The 18,816-nt window shown below is 24.8% G+C and overlaps 2 protein-coding genes and 1 pseudogene across 2 annotated transcripts; 1 reads left to right on the plus strand and 2 right to left on the minus strand.

Annotated features, from left to right (window-relative positions):
- LOC108685960 overlaps positions 1-7,501 on the plus strand; it is an 11,248-nt pseudogene extending 3,747 nt beyond the window's left edge.
- Positions 7,502-8,832: 1,331 nt separating this feature from the next.
- On the minus strand, positions 8,833-12,954 carry LOC108686044 (zinc carboxypeptidase-like). Its single transcript, XM_018191095.1, has 7 exons — positions 12,862-12,954; positions 12,533-12,687; positions 11,402-11,914; positions 11,243-11,330; positions 10,878-11,080; positions 9,728-9,812; positions 8,833-9,470 (listed from the first exon to the last, which is right to left on the minus strand). Exons 2-7 carry the CDS (start codon positions 12,677-12,679, stop codon positions 9,250-9,252), a joined length of 1,257 nt encoding a protein of 418 aa, XP_018046584.1. The 5' UTR covers positions 12,680-12,687; positions 12,862-12,954; the 3' UTR covers positions 8,833-9,249.
- Positions 12,955-15,196: 2,242 nt separating this feature from the next.
- LOC108686030 (zinc carboxypeptidase-like) lies at positions 15,197-17,379 on the minus strand. The gene is made up of 6 exons (XM_018191072.1): positions 17,233-17,379; positions 16,455-16,964; positions 16,267-16,354; positions 15,999-16,201; positions 15,661-15,745; positions 15,197-15,408 (listed from the first exon to the last, which is right to left on the minus strand). Exons 1-6 carry the CDS (start codon positions 17,377-17,379, stop codon positions 15,197-15,199), a joined length of 1,245 nt encoding a protein of 414 aa, XP_018046561.1.
- Positions 17,380-18,816: the final 1,437 nt, after the last annotated feature.

Below are 18,816 nucleotides of genomic sequence, written 5' to 3' on the forward strand. Positions count from 1 at the left end.
TTCTTATTGTGTGTATATTGTACTATGTATACTTAAGGCTTTTCTAATTAAAAAATGAGTATTAAAAATTAAAGCAACAAAATTTTTTTAGATATTTGCAATCTGTTATGAACAATATTTAAAAATATATAAAGAAAGAAAATAAAAAAATAAAGACATAAAATAATCAGATCTTATTATATATACAGTCTGAGTTTTGGGATCTTTTTGAATATTTTAAGTATAAAATTGAAAACTAATGGTCAGATTCAAAATAGAAAATATTTCTCAACATTAAAAAAATATATGAGACGTTTTCAAATATTTAGATGGATGCAATAAAAATTAAAAAAAAAAGTTTTAGAAAAAAACATTTAGAATTTCGATTATATTCAATGTATATGTAAACTGAAATCGAGTAATATAACATTAAAAGTGGTTACAACTATTTAAAAGCATTCGAGTCTGCATAGCAACAATCATGTTAAGTTTTCTCAAAAGTATTAAAATGCAAGTTTACAGAATTTTTCGTACTTGAATTTTGACTTATAATTAGCTAACTGCTGAATATGTCTATCGATGTATCTAATTAACGTCAATCTAATTTTTATTATTCTTTTTTTTACGAACAAGTTATATTTAAAAATTAATAAACTTATCAGTGCATTCTAGTATCAATGTGCTCCTTACTCTGATGAAGTGAACAGCAAAGTTTATGAAATGTTGACATTAATTTTGAATCATGATACGACGAACCTGCAAACTTTTTGATACCTTTGAAGAAAATATCCGTGAAAGCTACAAAAGTATTATTAATAGTAATTACAGTTTTTTTTTATTTAGTTACAAGTAATGGCAAAGAATTATTTTTAAAAAGTAACATTCAAATTTTGAAGCATATATTATGGACTGAATTAAGAACTTAAAATCTCATCAAATTCTTCTGTTGAGAGAAAGAAGGATATGTATATATGATTGTCTAATTGCAGGAGTCAGTGAAAATCAGTATTGTAAACTAGGATTTATTGGCACAAGAGGCAAGTTTGCATTGCATTTATGTATTTATGGCAAAAGAAATAATGGAAAAGTTATCACAATAAAATATCTTTCTTAAATAATAGATATTTTTTTTCTAAGTTTTATTTAAATTATACGAGTATTATGATAAAAAAAGATAAAATTTACAGGAAGCAAATCATTTTTCCACTTCTGTTTGAATTATTCTCAGCAATGATCATTGTCAAATGTTCAGACGAAACCAAGGCAGAGAATTATATCAAATTAATAAATCAAATAAAGAATATCTTTATACATATTAAATTACTTAACGTTTATATCGCTTATATTTTTATTCTTTACGTTTTACATTGCTAATAAATAGATAAGTTGAATGTAATAAATTCAAGTTCCACTTATTATAAAGAAATTATATAATATATAGAATATAGTATTGTTTCTGGCACGAGAATGTAGAGGCAGATTTTTTTCTATCGCATTAATAGAATTTTATTTATTATAACAATTGTTTAAAAAGTCGAATATATTAAAGATGTAAAATATATACAATTTGATTTATCTTAAACAGAAAATCAGTAAGAAATATTTAAAGTTAATTGAGAAGAATCGAAGTAAACGAAATTAGTTAAAAATAATAACAAAACAGTTGAAAGTAATTTGGAGGTAATCACTTGTTGCATTGTTAAATAATTCTATTGCACTATTACAAGTGCAAATAATTTCAGCCAATCTTTAGATATAAAATCTGTATTTTATGTTTATGAGATAAGAGAGACACTTTCGTCGTATCTAATATATAATTTCTTCTAATCAGCATTCTCACACAAACTCTTACTCTTAAGCTGAAACAAACTCACAATATTTAATTTATTATATCGAAAAATATAACAAAGTAGACACATTTTGAATATTATGAGTATTTTAAAAATATTTTTTCCAAGGTAAATACTAGAGAATAAGGAATATTATTGATCGAATAATAATAATACACCAAGTTTATGATTTGAAGAATTCGTCGAGACATTATTTATGTAAAGAATATCGTAAATATTTCTACATACATGTAAATAATCATGCGGTCAATGATACATGAAATCAATTTTTAACAATGTTTAGAATTAGTCTCTCATTAATCAATTGTTTATTCATTTATTTGAGAGAATAATCTTCGCGCAAAAATAAAATCTTTATAATCATGGAATCTTTTCCATTGCAATCAATATTATCTATTCTTTTTCATTATATACCGGATATCAATATTTGCAAGCAAAAGTGTTATGTACATTATATCACTATATTCTGGCAACAAAAAGTAAATCAGATTGTATATTCTTTACGCCTTTAATATATTCGACTTTTTAAACAATTGATTGTTATAATGAATAAAATAGTATTAATGTGGTAGAGAAAATCTTTCTCTACATTTTCGTGCCAGAATATAAAGCATATTTACATAAGTTCGTCTTTTATCAACTATCTTCTTTTATCAAAGTTCTTATCAAGTAGCAAATAATCGTAATTGTCATCAGATACTTTGTGACTAAGTGATTAATTCATATATATTTTTATTGACGTAAAGGCATAAATTATTATTTCAAAAATCAAGGCTTTTATGTCAATAAAAATATATAAATATAAATTAATCACTTATGTTAGTGACAGCATAATATAGACTTTAATTAATTGAATCAACAGCATTATTTTTCTCAGTGTAGACAAAGATTAATATTTCTAACGTAATATTTTTTATTATATTTAATGATCTTGATTTGATTTAGAACATATAGATTATCAACAAAATTCTAAGTCATTCTTCAGTTTTTACATAGTTACAAAGATAGTAGATTTTGTGTATAACTTTATTCAGAAACATCAATATTTATTCTTTAAAATACAGATTATTAAGTTTAGTAACTATTAATCACCAATTTATTATGTCGGAATTGATTTGAAGACCTTCCCCAGTTTATTATAATATTATGATAGATTATTGCAACTAAAATATTTTAAATAACAATAAGAATTTTTTAGATAAAGTTTCAAATTTTACAGTAATAAAACATTTAAAACGTTAATATTTGTGTAATATTTAGAGTTAATCGAAATTTCTATATTAATTTGTTTGTATACTTACTTAAAAACTACAAGTAATTCAAGAATACTAAAATTATAAATGTTAATAATAATGATGCAGCAATATTCATAATTTATGTATTGCAAACAACGTCGTGATGGAGGGAAAATGTTTTATAGCTAGAAATAGATAGCTAGATATAGATAGTATGTGATAAATACTTACAGTTAGTTTTTAACAACGTTCATAAGTGCTTCCTTGTCTGGTGAATATTCATTAGAAAAAATAATCTTTGTGTACTTAAAAAGTTTTTTTATTCACGAAATCTTTATTAATATGGATTTTTATTTAATTTTTGAGCTTTCTATTTATTATATATGGATATTTTGATATTTACCGAAAGTATTGTGCATTTTCTATAAATTTAAATCTTTTATAAATAAATATGATAAGACTAATGCTTTTAGAGAATTCTACTACTAAGAAAAATTAGTGAATAATGAAAATTATTAATAGTAATCAATATATTATCAGTCTTATTTTAATTAAAATTTATTTCGAAAGAAAAATCTATTTATTTTTTCATATGTGTATTTCATCCCATTTTTTCCAACATACACAAACACATACATACATATACACTTCTATATGTATACATATATATGTACATATAATAATATGTATAATAGTTGCTTTTAATTAGTTTATTTAGAATAGTTATAAAACGCTTTATTTATCCTGTATTATAAAGTTTTTTAATTATATTCAAGAATCTACATTTACGATCTGATATCCGAATATTTCTAGTGATTAAGAATAATTTAAAGATAAATGCTAAGCAAGCATGATAATTTTGATGTGATTAATTTTTTCATGTTTGTCTTTAAAAACTCTAAATATATAAATGTTATAAATCGTATAAATTAAAGACATAGTACAAAGGCATTGTGGTATACAATTAAAATAATCATACCTATCTGTTACTTCTAGATTTTTTACTATGGAAAACAGCGTTTGCAAAGGACAGATAAAGCATAATTTGAATAATTATAAAAGTTTAGGAGAATTGGTTTGGATTACCATTAAAAGCAATGGGAATAAAATTGCATGCGTGAGTAAAAAATTAAAATAAAAAATAACTGCGAAGTTAGTTCTATACTAACAATCTGTTTTTATTGAAATTATATTGTTCTAAATCTTATTTTATAAAAAAGATGATAATAAATAAATAAATAAATACCCTAAAATTATTTCAGCAGATATTAATAATGATTAATTTTTTTTTCTAAGAGAGAAATTAATTTGTAAAAAAATAAAATTTGAACAAAAGTTATTTAAGTACAAATAATTGTAGATACATAATACTTCAATTTTATATAATTTCATTTTATATATATAGTTTTGATAAAAAATATATGTTCCTAGATTGAACTATTTTTCCAATTGTGAAATTAATGTCTCTGCAATATATATAGTTTTTGTTATCATTTTTTTGTGAATTTTGAAAATTTTGTATAATACTACTTTGCAGTTGGATGCACGTACTGAAGAAACAGTCACATACGCGGAACTGCAAGATAAAGTTGTGAGATGTGCCTTGTGGTTTCAAAAACAAGGAATTAAATCCGGTGACGTTATTAGCCTGTGCACAGGCAATCATCTCAACTCCATCGTACCTTGTCTTTCAGCAGCTTATATTAACGCAATCTTCAATCCGTGGAATGAAAACATGGACTTGCGTAAGTTCTTTTGTGATTATCAAATATATTTTCACATATTACATTCTATTAGATTAATGAGTTGAATGAGAATAACGTTCAATAACAATTCAATTTTATCTACTTTGTTAAATTGGACATAATTAAACTATACAATATTATTTAACGTAGCATTTATCTTTTTATTATGTATGAACTATTTTTGTATTTGTTATCAGAAACTGCACTGAACTTTTTGCAACTAATGACGCCGAAGATGATCTTTTGTAGCGAGAAATCTATAAATGTTATGTTAAACGCAATAAAGAAACAGAATTGCAATCCCATGATAGTAATCTTCGGCAAACATGTTGATGCGGTTTCATTTTCTGATATCTTGAAAAATTGTAACAATGCAGAAATAACAAATTTTCATTACATTGAGCTCGATGACATCAAAAAAACAGCGTGCATTTTGCATACGTCGGGCACCACGGGAACGTTGAAGGGAGTCGAACTGTCTAATTACGCTATGTTAACTTTAATGCAACACCAATGGATACACATAACCAACATACCATCACTTTGGTTCTCTTCTCTTTTTTGGTTGAGTGGAATAATGATGAACTTCAATGGAATCATGCAAAGCACCAAAGCAATTATCTATCCAGAATTTGACGAGAATATGACTTGTCAATTAATCGAAAAATACAAAGTAATATTATTTATTTTACGAATTTTATGAATAGCTTCTTTTATCAAATAATTAAAGTAAACAAATTAAATTTTTTTATATATCCTATTTTTAAAATGTGATAACTAAAATATGTTATCGCACATGATAATTACGGATTTTTTGTGATAGCTAAGTTTTCACAAGTGATCACAATGATAATATTTATTCTTCGAGAACTTCTCCTATGATAATATTGCGCTAATTTCTTTAAAATAAATTATAATGTTTTATTTTAAGGTAATAATTTATTGTGTTAACTTGTGGTAAAAATTATTATACTATTAATAATTATAATATCAACAATGTGCTATTAATTTTTTTATTAATACTTGTCGTACATTTAAGAGTTACAAATTGCATTTTATCAAATTAATAGCAAGTTATATATTAATTAAAATCTCGCAAGATAAATGCAAATTTTAAGTAAGAAAAAGAATATATTACAATTGTTTATCTACTCATTAAGTATGTTGTAATTAATTTTGTGCACATAATACGACAATGAAGTAAAAATTATGTTATTATTTATCTAGATACAAGTTCTTTTTCTTAGCACGAATTCCTTGAATCGATTTCTGAAATCCGAATACATACAAAAATATCCATTATCATCTTTGAAAGTTATAAAATGCGGTGGTTCGTTACTTAAGACAAAAGTGCAAGAAAATCTAAGGAATATTTTACCACGTGTTCAAATATTGCAATGTTACGGTAAAAAACGCTATATGCCATAAAATTTCAATATGCGTTATATAGTTTTGATTATATTTCTTATGCTTCTAGGAATGACGGAAACTGGTGGTATTGTAACGATACAGCAACCACATCATAAAAATGGATCTTGCGGAGTCTTAACCGAGAATGCGCAAATGAAAATCGTTGATCTAGAAAGCGGGAAAGTACTTGGTCTGAATCAATCAGGAGAAGTATGGATGAAAATTCCAAGCTTAATGAGTGGTTATTATAGAAATCCCGAGGCAACAAAGAATATCATTGATGATGAAGGTAAAGATATTTTTTTCTGTCAAAATAATTATTATTTAGGATTGTTACTTACTACGTGCAATGTCTTAAAACAATTTACAATTTATCTTAAAAGCTATTACTATGTAAATTTTGTGTTTTATATTAAATTTAAAAGATTATATTTAATAATATCTTTATCAAATTACATAAAAATAAATTCTTGGAATATTTGTAGGATGGCTGCATTCGGGTGATATCGGTTATATAAATGGTGATGGAGAATTATTCATTGTCGATAGAATAAAGGAAATTATAAAGTATAGAGGCTATCAGATCTTTCCTGGAGAAATCGAAAATATATTACTATCACATCCAGCAGTGTTAGAAGCTGCAATAATAGGAGTTCCTCATACATTAGACAATGAGTACCCTCTTGCTTATATCATCAAGAGGCCTGGCGTCAAGGTTCAATTTTTTTATTGGAAATATAATGGAATCATAAATAAAAAAATTTACAAAATAAATTTTCTCTGATCAAATAACTGCAAACTAATTTTACATATTCCAGAATATCTCTTTAAAAATCAAAGATAAATAGAAAACAATTTCAATAAAAATATTTGTTTTAGAGATATAATTAAAAAAACATAAAAAATTTTCACATTATTATATTAAAATTTTTTAATATTTTTATAAAATCAATATATAAAATTTCATTTCTTTTATTTTATAATAAATCAAATTAAACGATATTGTGTATATTGAATGAATGTCATTATTATTTATACATTATTTTTTAATTCGAAATAAGAAATCATTATGTATTAGAACTTTTCTTACACTAATTTAATTTTCTTTATATAGGTGACAGAACAGGAATTGATTGATTTTGTGGCGAAGAACATGAAAGATCAATACAAACTACGTGGAGGCGTTATATTTTTGGACAGTTTACCATATACTGATTCAGGGAAAATTTCGAAAAAAGATTTGAGAGCAATGACAAGGAAATTGATACAGCGAAATGATTAAATTAACTAAGATAATTTTATAATTTTTGTATAAAATAATGTTTAGAATAAAATCTAAAATTTATGAAATTGTTAAATTATGAGACGCATTCAATATATATATAAAGCATGTTTAAATTTATACTTATACATAATAATTATTAATTATTAATTGTTACACTTATGTTAATTATATATAGTAATTAAAAGTGTAGAAATATTTGAATACAAATTGTAATAATATAAAAACTATTACATTGTGTATATATAATTTATTATTAATTATTATTAATGTATATGCTTCCATATATCTATTTATGCATATGCTGATGATAATGCAAAGATAATAGGCTATATAGACTGTTATATTATTTTTAGAATTTTTTTTTATTATTAATATTTTTTCAAGTATATATGTCTTTTTTATATAATTTCTTATAAAATCTTCATGGTTATCAAGATACTCTTTTGTATAATTATTGTTAGTAGATATACCAAAAAATTATGAATAACTATAAAATGAGTTGTATAAAATTTGTTAGAAACAGATTTGATATATTCGAACATGTTCTTCTATCTTAGAAAACAGTTTACTTTCTATGTAATAATATTCCGAGAATATCTATTACATGAGTTGTGTTCTTAATGTATATTCTTAATCTATAACTTCTCCGCCTCCACCGATATGAAAAATGCTCCTTTATAATTTGTATCGATCATATTGCAAAGATCTTATAGAGACTCTCTATCGTCAATCTCAATCGATGGCCTTTTTTTCTTTAGACACATGTATTTTATTATTTTATTTGTCGTATAATTTATAATAAATACTACAATTTACAAAGTAAAAAAAATTTGTTGTATGTATTTGTTGAAAACGGTCTATTCGCGTTTGTGTTAACAATTTATATTGAATTTTTTAACATTCGAGTGTTAATTTAACATAATGTGATTATGTTATTTAAAGATTTTTTGTGAAATTGATACTTAATGTTTTTTAGTGTCAAAATGACACAATTTATAAGTAAATGAACAAGTAATATAAAAATAATATGTTTTAAAACGTAAATTTTAAGACAAATGAATAAAATCCGTGTTAATATAACATATAAATGTTAATTTTCTGATAAAAAATATTTTTTTCAAACTGTTTATTTACAAACTGTATCGATGTTATCTTTCTTTGTATTTATTCTCTCACATAATATTTGTGTTATCTTCTAATATATTCATCTTATGAATGCCTACTAAGTAAAATTAACTGAAAAATTTGAGTGGACCGTTTGGGACATGCAATTTATGTTAAATTCAACACATTTTTTCCAACTGTGTATTTACATTCATTTATAATATGTTGCAATTTATTTTACGTAAATAAAATACGGTTTTTTTCATTTAATGATACATGACATAAATTGCAATTATTGCCAAAAATATTGATTATCTAGCAATAATTGTCAAAAGAATATACAGTCAATCTCATCATTTTATGAGATTGTTCGAATGTAAAATCAACAAATCAACGATATATTAAATAAAAAAGAACAAATTTTACAAATGATATTTAGTAGCCAATATTGTATTACTTAGAATTTAATAATAATTTAACTGATTAAATTACAAATCATTAATTTTTAATTCAAAACATCATGTATCATTAAAAACAAAAATACCAAAACATTGTTATATTATAGATTACAGATATTGAAAAAGAATTAGCAAATCGTCAAATGTAAAAATATGCCATCAATAATAATATTTATATAAAATTTAGTTAGCTTTAATTTTTTTAGTTTTTCTAGGATATCCACGTGCGTTTGCTTCTTTAAACATAGCCACAAGAGAATCCATAGTCTCTTCTCCAGTCGGAATAATTTGATCAGCTGGCAACAAAAAACCGTAATGACCTGTATCACGTAACTCATAAGTGAAGGTGATAGGTGTACCATAAGTGCCTTTAACCCAATCCATAGAACCTCCGGATGCCACATCTGAAAACAATTTTACAAAAAGAGTAAGTTTAAAGAACCATATTTTTATATACAATTATTTTAATTTAAGATTGCATTATATCAATTTTACAATATTTTAAATATAATAGAATTAAAAAATTGTCCGACAATAAACCGTTCGAGAAACTAAAATGTATTTAGATATAACAAGACAAATTGGTAGGTAGATGAATAGATGATAGATAGAAGATGAGAAAGAGAAAAAGAAGACAAATTTAATGAAATTTTTTACGTACATATTGTCTCTGCAATATTTCCGACCGTATAATGAGTTCCATATTTCTTTTCAAGAGCTATAGCCGTTTTCACGCCAATCTCATACTAAAAATTATAGAAATAATGTAAATAATACAAATATAAATAATAATATAAATGTATAAACATATAAATTTTATGTTCTATTATTTCTACAAATAATCATTAAAATTTTTTGGACTAATGCACAATATTTTAAATACTTTTTATAAATAATAGATAATTATATTTTTATTTAAAATAATTTATGCAACAATAATAAATAATGTACATATCGATAAAACTAATATTCTTACGTACTGCCTCGATGAACATGTAACATCGAAATCGGAAATTCATCCGAAAACATTGTGCTATCAACGGATTGCAAAATGATAATTATATACAATTATTTGCATTTACTTATAATTCAGTTGATAATACTGTCTCACTAATAAATATACTGATAATTATAGAAAAACTGATTGTTCTATTAGTTTAATACTATCAGTTTAATACTCTATCAGTTTAATACTGTTCTCTGTGATATATAATTATTTTATTATGAATTTTATATAATGAATTTCAAAATTATATTTATTTTACTTGGAGCGTTCAAATTAAAATTATAATAATTATACAAAAAATAAAAGAAACACAGTTAAATCATATTAGTTTTTAACATAATCTGTGCGCGCGCGCGTGTGTGTGCGTGTGTGTGTGATATTTTTAATACACTGGAGTTCCGACATATTTTCATCTTTTATATATTTATCGAGAAAAAAATTTTGATCTGCAGGTTAATCCACTCTCAAATACTTGTAATGTTCTCTGCACTAAAAATAAACTTTTATCGAAACTTTTTTAGAAATTTTATTCCATTTAAATATACTAATATGCGATAACATTGGTTTCTTTCATTTCTTTTTACTAATTATTGAATATTTTTACGCTGAGAAAAACCTAATTGAAAAGGTTGAAATGTTTGTCAATTTTTTTCAAGAATAAAGTATATGCTTTCACATACGCCTAATCTGTGTTGGTCGCATTGGCTGATTTACATCTATAGGATTGGACTAATTATTGAATTATTGAATTATAATTTACATTTGAAATATTTACATATTCTATAATTAAAATTACAATACTTACCAAGTCGTCATAGTTATCAAGGTGAGCCGTTGTGTGACCATATGGGATTAACAACAGTTGCGAGTAACTATGGAACGCGACATATGCATACAATTTGTCGGAAAGAGAACCGATATATTTGGACAAGGTCTTTGTCTCAATTTCGGAGAATGGTGCATTTCCAGCGTAGGTTTCGGAACATGCAGAATTGCTAGCGCCTCCAGCTGATAATATCAAATTACATATAAATATATGTATGTTTATAAATAATACTAAAAATCGCGCTAATTTCCAAAGTCTATAGATTAATTTCAACTTTTTATTAGATAATATTTAATTTTTTATTATTACATGGAACAATTTTCTAACATAATATAAATTCTTACTATTCCATTTGTAACCCCAGTTTCTGTTGGGATCACTGCCATAACAGAAGAAACTATATTGTTTACGTGTTTTTCTCCATAATCGATTCTAAAATAAAATATTTGTATAATTAATGTATAATTAGCAAAGAATGCTCTATGTAATATTATAAAATTTACTTTGGTGTGCGTGTACACGTATCCATCGGGATTGAATGATGGGAAGATATACCAATCGTGGCTCTCAGCCAGAGCTCTGATCTCTGGATTGTCGCTTTTCAACAATTTATGCAATATGTACATGACAGTTGCTGTAGAGATCCATTCTCTAGCGTGAATACCACCCTCAATAAAGACTCCAGGATTATTAGCCTTAAAGGAAACCTTGACGCCTTTGATTTGACGTCCCTCATATGTCTGGCCGCCCACAACAATTTGCACAAATTTGGGATATTGCTTCATCAAGTCATTTAGATTCTTGTAAATTACGTCTAATATGTGATAGTTCTTAAAATCAAACGTTGACGATGCACTCGCAGGAGCTGCCCGATTGATTAACGCCTGAACATTCTCAATAAAAACTGTATAGGGTATTTGCATCTGCTTCATCATTTGATAAAATTCAGGCAGCTTATGCGGGGCTATCATAAGTTCCGCTTGTTTATTCGCAAACGGTGCAATCCAGTAGGAAAACTGTAAATGAGGTTTATTTAATAGCAACAATTTTAGTTTAAAAAATTATTAACAAATTTATCAGTTTTTATAACTTTTAAGTGTTACATAATATAATAAATAATTTAATAAATTTATAGAGATAAAGTTGGTTTTAATAATTTTATAAATTTTATAAATTTGTGTATATTAATACTATTTTTGTGAGGTTTATTTTTTGTGAGATGAATTTTATAGCTAATTAAGTTTTTAAGTAATTACAAATTTTTAAAAAAGATAAATTTTCGAAAATTATTGGAGAAAGTCTGATTATGTTAATTAAAATTCTTGGTATAACTAATCAAGACTCCTTATAAATCAAAGAATTGAAAAGGATATGGACAGTGTGAAATTTCTTTATTCGCTAAAGCGCGTTTTAGATATTTGCGCGACATCTTTTGCGCTTGACTCCTACTGCCCATGTCCTTTCCAATTCTTTAAAATTCTTGGTTAAAAATGAATCAGAACAATTCTTGAAATAACCAGAATTTAAATGGTGAAGCAAAATCTTCTGAATCCATTTTCAAGTAGAATTTTTTTCGATAATGTTATACAAAGTATATTAATTTACTTGTCTTTCTGTTTGAAAAATCTACTTACTCCATCATGATTTTTTGTCAACTCGTAAAACAACTTCGCCTGTCTCAGTGTAGTCGCATTAAATCTGATGACCTTATAATTATTAAAAGTAACCTGCTCGGCAGCCACAAGGCCCACGATCGTGTAGAATATTAATAACTTCCACATAATGTGCCCTTTAATTTTAAATATCAATTTCAGTTAATATTTTAGGGTTACAATTATTATAAAAATTTATTTTATATTATTTTATATAATTATTAATTAAATTAATATTGAATTAATATCTATTACTTTATATAAATAATATTTCATTATATACAGATATAATGTAACTTAAATTCACTTACGAGCAAATATCAATTGTGATTTAAGCAACAAAACATGTAATTCTTGTAATATATAAACAATTTATATCCCAAGAAGAGAACTTACTTTTCTATAAAACGGAGCACTGGTAATTACCGATATTATGAGATTCATTAATTTAAATACCTAGTTGCACACGACACTAAACTTCCACTATCGCACTAATTTACTATTGGGGTTTTGACATAGAATTTTATACAGGATGAGTCAAAAATAAAAAAACCTCTAAATATCTCGGAAAATATAAGTTTTACAGAAAAGTGTTTCAGACAAAAGTTATAGGATTTAAGAAAATCTTTTTACTGATCTTATTAGTTTGATCTTAGTGGCATCGCAAAGGTTCAAGATCAAATCGATTTTTTAAAACGAAAACCTTCATTTTTCATATTATATATTCTTGAGGTTTATCTTTACTTTTCAAAGCACTATAATAAAACATTTTTTTTATTAACTACTTTTTAATTATTATAAGGCACGAAAGTTACAATGTCGCTAGCATTATCTATGGTGTCTAACCAGTTAAAACCATTCAAGTATTATTTCAAGAATTATGACCTTGATAACATTTGTTAAAATCATGGTTTTTTTAAGGTTGTTCTTATTCTTATGCTAAAAAGTTCTTCCTAAAAAGTTCTTTTGTCTCATCCTGTACATTAAACATACATTTATGTACATCTTTTACAAGTCTCTTATATCGATCACTTGTATTAGCCATCTGTATACATATTCACTTGTACACTTATTAATCTTAAGATGATCATTTTCTCGCACAATGGAAATATTGCTACACAGAAAAAAAATAATATTGTTTCAAGCATTATTTTAATTGAAAATAATCTTGTTGATTTGACAATAATATTAATGAAATAAATAAAATTTTATTAAAACAAAAACATAAATATTTATTTTATTAATGGTGTTATTAAATTAACAAAATTATTTTCAATTAAAATAATGCCGTTGATACAATATCATTTTTTTCAGTATAAGAGCATAAAATTATTAAATTATTTATTAAATTATTTAATTTATACAGTTATATTTAAATGAATTTTTTAAATTTCCATATATTAATTATTATTCTCATATATAGAATGAACCATATGATGATTTTAATTAATCTACTAGAATATCTCAAAATTGTTAAAGTTAATAACCAATTTCTTTATCACTAGACAACTTTATTCATGAGCTATGTCCTAGATATATGAATAAAGATATATGAGATATCTGGGAGTTATCTGGAAGATATTCCATAGATAAAGTTGTTGGCAACTTATCTAGAGGTGAAGAAATTGACAATAAAACAAAAATGTTTCAAACAAAAGTTGTTCGATTATTAAGAAAAGAAGACGGTGATATTGTTTGATCTTCTTCAAGAAAATGTTCTTAAAGTCAGATCAATATTACTTAAAATTTTTTAAAATAAATAAATAATCTATTTTTTATTTCATGTTTATATAGATACTTCCAAATCTTTTTAAAAACACTATAATAAGGTATTTTTTCATTAGTACCATTTTTTATTATTTTTTTCAAAGTACTTTTTAAATTATGGTGTCTGAAAGTTGACAAGTCAACGCTTTAGTTAACCCATTGAAAAATTTGAGATAAAGAGAAGACAATGACCTAAGTTGTTCTCGAGTTGAAGTCATCTTGAATTTTTTTAAATACATTCTTTATAATTTTAGTATGTCGTTATTCCTGAGCGCTAAAATAGTAGATGGCTTCAGGTGGCTTATTGCATTGTCCGGTCTTTTTTCCGGCCGAAATTAGAATATATTTAATTTCATAGACTCTATAATTTATTGTCTTGAAATCCAATCACATAATATATGATAAAAATATAATTTTTTTTAATATATGATAAAAATATAATGTTTTTTACGTTTTGTATTATATCAGTTTTATTGACTTATCATGAAATTAAATGTTATGCAACTAAAAATATCAATTTTTTAATGGCTTCATTAAGGATACGAGAGAGATCTAAAATCTAAATAAACGCGAATAAGATGATTGAAATATACAATAAAATATAAATAAAGTTTTGGGAAATTAAAAGAATAAGGATGGATCTGAAACATTTCTAGATGTGCCATCTAGATGACACATGTATAATTTTTTTGTTTAATCGAGCACAGAAATATCAAAACATTGTAACATAATTTAGATTAAATTAAAATTTATTAATAGCATTATATCATAAATTCACATAAACAAGAAAATCTGGACTAAAACACTAATAATTATAAAAAGTCAGATAAATAAAAATTTTATCAATATAATATTACTTATTGTTAGCAATATCAAATTTTACAAATCATTTCTGATATCTACATTTTTATGCATTATTATCTCCTTAAATATGATTACAAGAGAGTCTAGAGTCTCTATTCCAGTTGGAATAATTTGATCAGGAGGTAACAAGAAACCGTAATGACCGCGATCGCGCAACTCGTACACATAAACGATATGCTTATTATAAGTACCTTTGATGTAATCTATAGTAGTTCCGGAGGTCAAATCTAAAATGAAAAGTGTAAATTAAAAAAAATAGCCCTTTGATTTTTTTGCAACTATTTTTATCTCCAAATGTAATATTTGAAATTAGCTTACATTTTTCATTTACAATCAGAATAAATAAAATTTTCTTATAAATTAAAATATAAAGGAAAATTTTCCTATTTATTTTATACTTTATATAATTAAGTATTACTCAACCTATACGCAGAAATAATAACATTATAAATAAGATAAGATAAAATTGTTTTACTTACAAATTGTCTCAGCAATATTTCCAATTCGATACTCGGTGCCGTATTTTTTTTTAAGAGCTGCAATTGCTTTTAAACCAATGGCATACTAAAAATACGAATATATATAGAATAATTCAATTTGGATTTGTCCATATCATATTAATATGATAAAAATCAGATTAATTAAAAAACAAATTTCAAACTAATTAAAAAATGTCACAAACATGTTGATAATAATAATAATAATATATAATAGTAAAGTAGAGATATAAAGTTAGACAATTTATTATAAAATATAATTTCTTTTTTATACTGAATATTTCTAACAATTACAATATCTTCATATTAAAATATCATACCAATTCATCATAATTGTCGAGGTGAGCTTTTGTATGACCATAAGGGAACATTAAAAGTTGATTAAAATTATGAAATGAGATATACGCATAAAATTTATTAGAAATAGATTGAATATATTCCGACATACTCTTTGTTTCTATTTCAGAGAAAGGTTTATTTCCAGGATAAGAATTGAAGCACGGATTTTTGCTGGCACCAATAGCTGAAAGTGTCAATTTATTAGCTAATTACCAAGGAGCTGTGTTCACAGAAAGTATGAGCACTTACTATTCCATTTGTAGTTCCAATTCCTATTGAGATCTGTACCAACGCAAAAACGATTTTGCGGTTTACGATTCTTTCTCCATAAACGATCCTGGAAGCATATAACATTTATTTTATGTATATTTATGTACATTAACTTATTCGCATAAATTAATACATGATTCTATGTAATGCTAGAAAATAAGATTTACCGTCTTGTGCGTATACACATATCCATCAGGATTGAACAAAGGGAATATGTACCAATCATGGCTATCAGCCAGATTTCTGATGTCCGAGTTATTGCTGGTCAGTAACTGATGCAGAATGTACATGACAGTCGCCGGCGATATCCATTCCCTGGCGTGAATGCCACCCTCAAGGAAAATTCCAGGATTGTTGGCCTTAAAAGAAACTTGGACACCTTTGATCTGACGTTTCTCGTACGTCTTGCCGCCTACAATAACCTTCACTTTGTTAGGATACCGTTGGGCCAAGTCATCCATGTTATTGTAGATTATTTCAAGACTGTGGTAGCTCTTAAAATCAAACGTTGATTTATAACGAGGCATTGTTTGGTCAATTAGCGTTTGGACATTTTCAATGTTAACATAATAGGGTACACCGATTTGAGTTATCACTTCGTAAAATTGCGGCAGATAGTTTGGGACTATCATAAGATTTAATGTCATGTTTACCACTGGTGTTTCCCAAAATATAAACTGTAAATGAGATTTAATTGCGTAATTAATTTTAATGTTAATAGAAGAATTTGTAAACCTAATTTTATATAATTATATATAATAAAAATCTAATTTATTATGTATACATGTAAAATTGAATTTACGAATGTTGGATAAATTATTTGAAGTTTGCAAAACTAATTTGAAATTATAACAATGAATTTATATAGCACTGATTTTTCCGAAGAAAAAAGATCTTTATAACTCTGTAGTACTTATGTATAATGTTTATATCTAAAAGTCTTACTCTATCACGAAATTGTGTTAATTTGCGAAGTAGTGTGATATGTTTCTGCGTGGTTGGAGTAATCCTAAAGATTTTATAATTATCATATGTTGCCTTCTGAGCAGTAATTATAATTACAATCGTAGATAATACTGTTAATTTCCACATAATATTTCTGTACAAAAAGATTTTTAATAATTGTTGTAATAAAAAGCTACTTTCTTATTGTATTTTTATCATATTGCAATATATATCATTCTTATAAAAAAATTTAATTATTGAAATCTTATTATTATTGTCAGATAAATTTTTAAGTTCTAAATAATTTAGAATACTTCTTTGTTGATTAAGAGACATTGACATACGTGTCTGCAGTTTTGTTCACTGCAGTCATTATAAACACATATGTGATTAATGATAATATAAATATCTAACATTATTTGAAAAACAATTGAATATTATTATATAATTGTAAGTAAAAAGTTACGTTGAGAAAATTATCCAATAAATAAATGTAAGTTAAAGACATTTATTATATAATATTAATATAATTATGATCAAACCTGCTTAAGATAAATATATCAAATAATCCGTAATATCAGGAGTGTTTAATAGGTGAAAAGTAAGAGCCAACCATATAAATAGTAATACAAAGATAAAATATGATGAAAAAAATCTACTAATATTTATTTTCTAAAATCGATGTCAATTTCTAGCAATTGGATTCAAATCAGTAACAGACGTATATCATTTAAAATAAGACATTCAAAACAACAACATATATGTTGATAACTTGTTTGTGTTCAAAATACGAAGTCTCTCTTTGCGAAATCTTTAAATATATTCAATAATTGATCAAAAAAGATAAAAATCAATAATATACTAATTGTTTATCCTTTTAAATATAGAGAGTATACATTATTTAAAAAAAAAGACAAATTTTTTTAATTCCCTTTTATTGATCAATATTTTATTATACTCTCCACAAAGAATGCTTAGAAAAAGGTATTCAGAAACAGAATTTCAATAAAGACGATGGATTATCAAATGATATAATTTATCCTTACATTCATAATGCTACATATTTTTAATAAAAATTATTTCTGTATTATATATATATATATATATAAGTCTTTATATATGTAGATAATCTTTTATTATTTCATTTATTATTTCATGTATCTTTTATTATTTCATAAATAGATCGTTAAATGTCTGTTTAGTTATTTGCTATTAACAGATGCATTTCTGCATCAATACTTTATACAACTATTTTAATATCTTCTATAAATAATAATTATACGGCAGTATATCAAAATTTATTGTCAGTGCTAAAAATCTCTAGTTTACGTTACGTGTACTATAGGTTTTCAGCACTAACAGTGAATTTTGGAACACAGCTTATGTATTGTTATCTAAATAATTATTATCATTTTTAGTTGCTTGCAAACAGAAATAGTTGAAAATAATTAACTTAAATTACTATTTTAAATATTGTACTATTTATATTAGGAGTGCTAAAATAAACAAATTAAGAATTATGTTTAATAATAAAAATTTTGATAAATGTCAAAAAGATATTCTAAAATATAAATCGATTATTTT

Source organism: Atta colombica, unplaced genomic scaffold (genome assembly GCF_001594045.1).
Source record: "Atta colombica isolate Treedump-2 unplaced genomic scaffold, Acol1.0 scaffold163, whole genome shotgun sequence".
Lineage (NCBI taxonomy): Eukaryota > Metazoa > Arthropoda > Insecta > Hymenoptera > Formicidae > Atta > Atta colombica.